The sequence below is a fragment of the Penaeus monodon genome, chromosome 17 (assembly GCF_015228065.2).
Source record: "Penaeus monodon isolate SGIC_2016 chromosome 17, NSTDA_Pmon_1, whole genome shotgun sequence".
Lineage (NCBI taxonomy): Eukaryota > Metazoa > Arthropoda > Malacostraca > Decapoda > Penaeidae > Penaeus > Penaeus monodon.
The window spans coordinates 16,736,292-16,739,410 of NC_051402.1; the positions used below are offsets into that span (position 1 = coordinate 16,736,292).

A 3,119-nucleotide genomic window follows, 5' to 3' on the forward strand; every position below is an offset into this window, starting at 1 on the left:
CTCCTTTGCAGAAGTGATAGAGGTGTCCTTCTTGTCCTCTCCTGCACCATTATTGGTTGCACTCTCATCAGTCTTTGTTTTCTTTTTGGGCTTGAAGGATCGTTCATCTCTTCGCCCGTCACCCTCGTCTTCGGAATCTGAATATTCATTATCTGGGGCAATGCGTTTGTCAGAAGCACGTATAGAAATTCTCTCATCTGGACTGGCTTTGTCTTCATCTTCACTCTCTTCTGCTACACCATCTTCTGGAATTGCTGTAAAACAGAAGGAAAACTGCAGTAAGTGACTGGAAAATATAACTTTATTAAACCATACCTAATAAAACAGTATAAGTAATAATAAATAAAATAAATAAAAAAATCATAGCTAACATTTATTTGATAGCCCTTTTGGGTGATATTCTATTTTCATGTATAAATCAGGGGAAAAATGTGAAGAGTGAATATAAAGGCAATACGAATAACATTTTCTTTAAACCTCACCTATACTTTGTACACCAGGTGCATGGGGCAACATCCTCAAGTTTTCAAACAGTCTGGTTTTGATCTTGTCTAAATACTCTGGTGTATTCTGATTGGCCATGTTGGAGGGGCTGATATGGAGCTTGAAGTCTGGTCCAAAGTATTCAAAGTAATCATTGTAGGGAAGTTCATTTGCAATTTCCGTATTTAAAGCAACAGCCGTTTCATAAGTCCAACATCTTGCTACATTACGGATGGTGTATCCTCCTCCACCAAGTAAGAGTAGGGGAAGGTTGTACTTCTTGACAAATTCAACACACTTTGCATGGCCTATAAAGAGGAAAAAATCAACATAAATGATAATTGCTAATAAACAAGTACATAAATAATAGTCAAATATTATCAACAAAAATGAATAAAAATACCCAGCGGAGTACAGTAACAGATGGTTATACTCTTACAACTGGTAATATACAATATTACAATCACATTCCTCAGACCATTGAACCTGTTGTTTCATCTTTTCAAAACTTATTTTGTGTAGAGTGGGTTTTCTGTTAAAGTTACAAGTACATTACCTTTTAGGGTGAGGTTGAAACAACCAAGCCTGTCTCCACTGAGAGAGTCAGCACCACACTGAAGAACAATTGCAGAGGGCTGGTAGGTTTCCATTACCTGCCAAAAACAATATATTTTACAATTTGATACTCAATAACATAATTTTCATAATTTCTCAGCATGTTACTTTCAGTTACTTCTTACCTTTGTCATTATTGGCACAAATATGCTGTCATAGCTCTCATCATCTATGCCATCTCTTAATGGGAAGTTAACAGCATAATATTTACCCTTCCCAGCACCAATATCCTGAAAGATAGGAAGAGTCATTTCTTTTCCACAAAAATATAAAATATGTATTTACTTTACATATGTCTTATAATGAACTACTAACATATAATTCCTTACCCTTAGGTCTCCAGTCCCAGGGAAATACTCTCCATACTTGTGGAAGGAGACAGTCATTACACGGTCTGTGGTGTAGAAGGCCTCCTCAACACCATCTCCATGATGAATATCAATATCAATGTACAGAACTCGCTGGTGATACTTAAGGAGCTCCAAAATAGCTAACACAATGTCATTCACGTAGCAGAAACCTGAAGCTTCACTCTGAAATTGATGAATGTATAAGAAAACCTGTTGCTTGAGCCAAGTTTTTTAAAGGATTTTTCTTCCACATTCACTAACAAAATTTACATAACCTAGATCGCCTTACTTTTTTTGCATGATGAAGTCCACCAGCCCAGTTAATAGCAATATCACAAGCTTGTTTGTTCAACTTCACAGCACCAGCAATGGAGCCTCCAGAAGATAACTGACAAAACTCATACAGGCCATCAAAGACTGGGCAATCTTCTCCAACATTAACTGTTGAGAAAAAATAATACAATAAATTACAAAATCACTTAATGAAAAACTTTACTATATATTTGTTTAAAGCATCAATTAAACATATTAAGCTTTAAATACTTACACTTTTGCATCTGTTTATTGTATTCATTCATGTTATCTGGACGAATGGACCTTATAAACCTGATGTAGTCATCACTATGGAACTTGGTCATTTCATCTTGAGTTGCTTTATGAGGCCTCTGAAAAATAAATATATATTAACAAAAAATATATAGTAAATCATAATGCTATCTTTTAGCTTTAATTTACATCCTGCATAACATGGGGGGTGTATGCTATAGCAGACCAAACTGTCAAATATTTTTAAGCTCAAGAAATTTTGATCATGAATGCTTCTTTATCCTCTCTTTTGATGTGAAAACTAATTTATTGAGGTAACCATAATACCCAACTTTTATTTACTCTTTATAAACTTTAACAGATTTACTAATAATGTTTTTCCCTCAAACATAACTTCCATATATGTTCACAAATTTGTTTCTATTGGGATTCTAGAGGTCCTTTAAACCTTAGGAAAAATGTCATCACAAGTCATTCATTATCTGTAAAACGCTTTCTTAGCTTTTTTAAGCCATCACAATTCTTTTGTATGAAAATAATTTACAATATTACAATAAGAAAATCGTCTCTAAGTTTATTAAGTTCATTGTACAAATACTAACATATATCTCCATCTTGCGGTACAGCCCATAATTCAAGAGGAGGTTGTGTGTCATACGTATCCTGTGTGGCTTCATGGGATGGCCCTGGCCATAGTAATAATTTCCAATGTCACCTGAAAAAAAGGAAAGGACTGTTAAAATATGTAATAACACTTATGCAAACATGCCTCCATCTCCACTCATAGGAGAGAGAGAGAGAGAGAGACTGAAAGAGAGAGACTGAAAGAGAGAGACTGAAAGAGAGAGACTGAAAGAGAGAGACTGAAAGAGAGAGACTGAAAGAGAGAGACTGAAAGAGAGAGACTGAAAGAGAGAGATGAAAGAGAGAGAGCTGAAAGAGAGAGAGACTGAAGAGGAGGAGAGGAGACTGAGAAGAGAGAGAGAGACGAGAGAGAGAGAGAGAGAGAGAGAGAAGAGAGAGAGAGATGAGAAGAGAGAGAGAACAGAGAGAGAAGAGAGACAGAAACAGAGAGAGAGAGAGAGGAGAGAGAGAAGAGAGAGAGAGAGAGAGAATAGAGAATAG

General features: G+C 35.8%; 1 protein-coding gene across 1 annotated transcript in view; it reads right to left on the minus strand.

The window, feature by feature from the left end:
• LOC119583565 (probable histone deacetylase 1-B) overlaps positions 1 to 2,709 on the minus strand; it is a gene marked incomplete at its 5' end in the record, with an annotated part of 4,451 nt that extends 1,742 nt beyond the window's left edge. Inside the window, 8 exon segments of the mRNA XM_037932111.1 lie at positions 1 to 254; positions 483 to 791; positions 1,040 to 1,136; positions 1,224 to 1,328; positions 1,428 to 1,631; positions 1,738 to 1,889; positions 1,996 to 2,113; positions 2,597 to 2,709. The exon segment at positions 1 to 254 is cut by the window's left edge and continues 1,742 nt beyond it. Coding sequence (XP_037788039.1) covers positions 1 to 254; positions 483 to 791; positions 1,040 to 1,136; positions 1,224 to 1,328; positions 1,428 to 1,631; positions 1,738 to 1,889; positions 1,996 to 2,113; positions 2,597 to 2,709 — 1,352 coding nt within the window.
• Between the last annotated feature and the right edge of the window lie 410 nt (positions 2,710 to 3,119).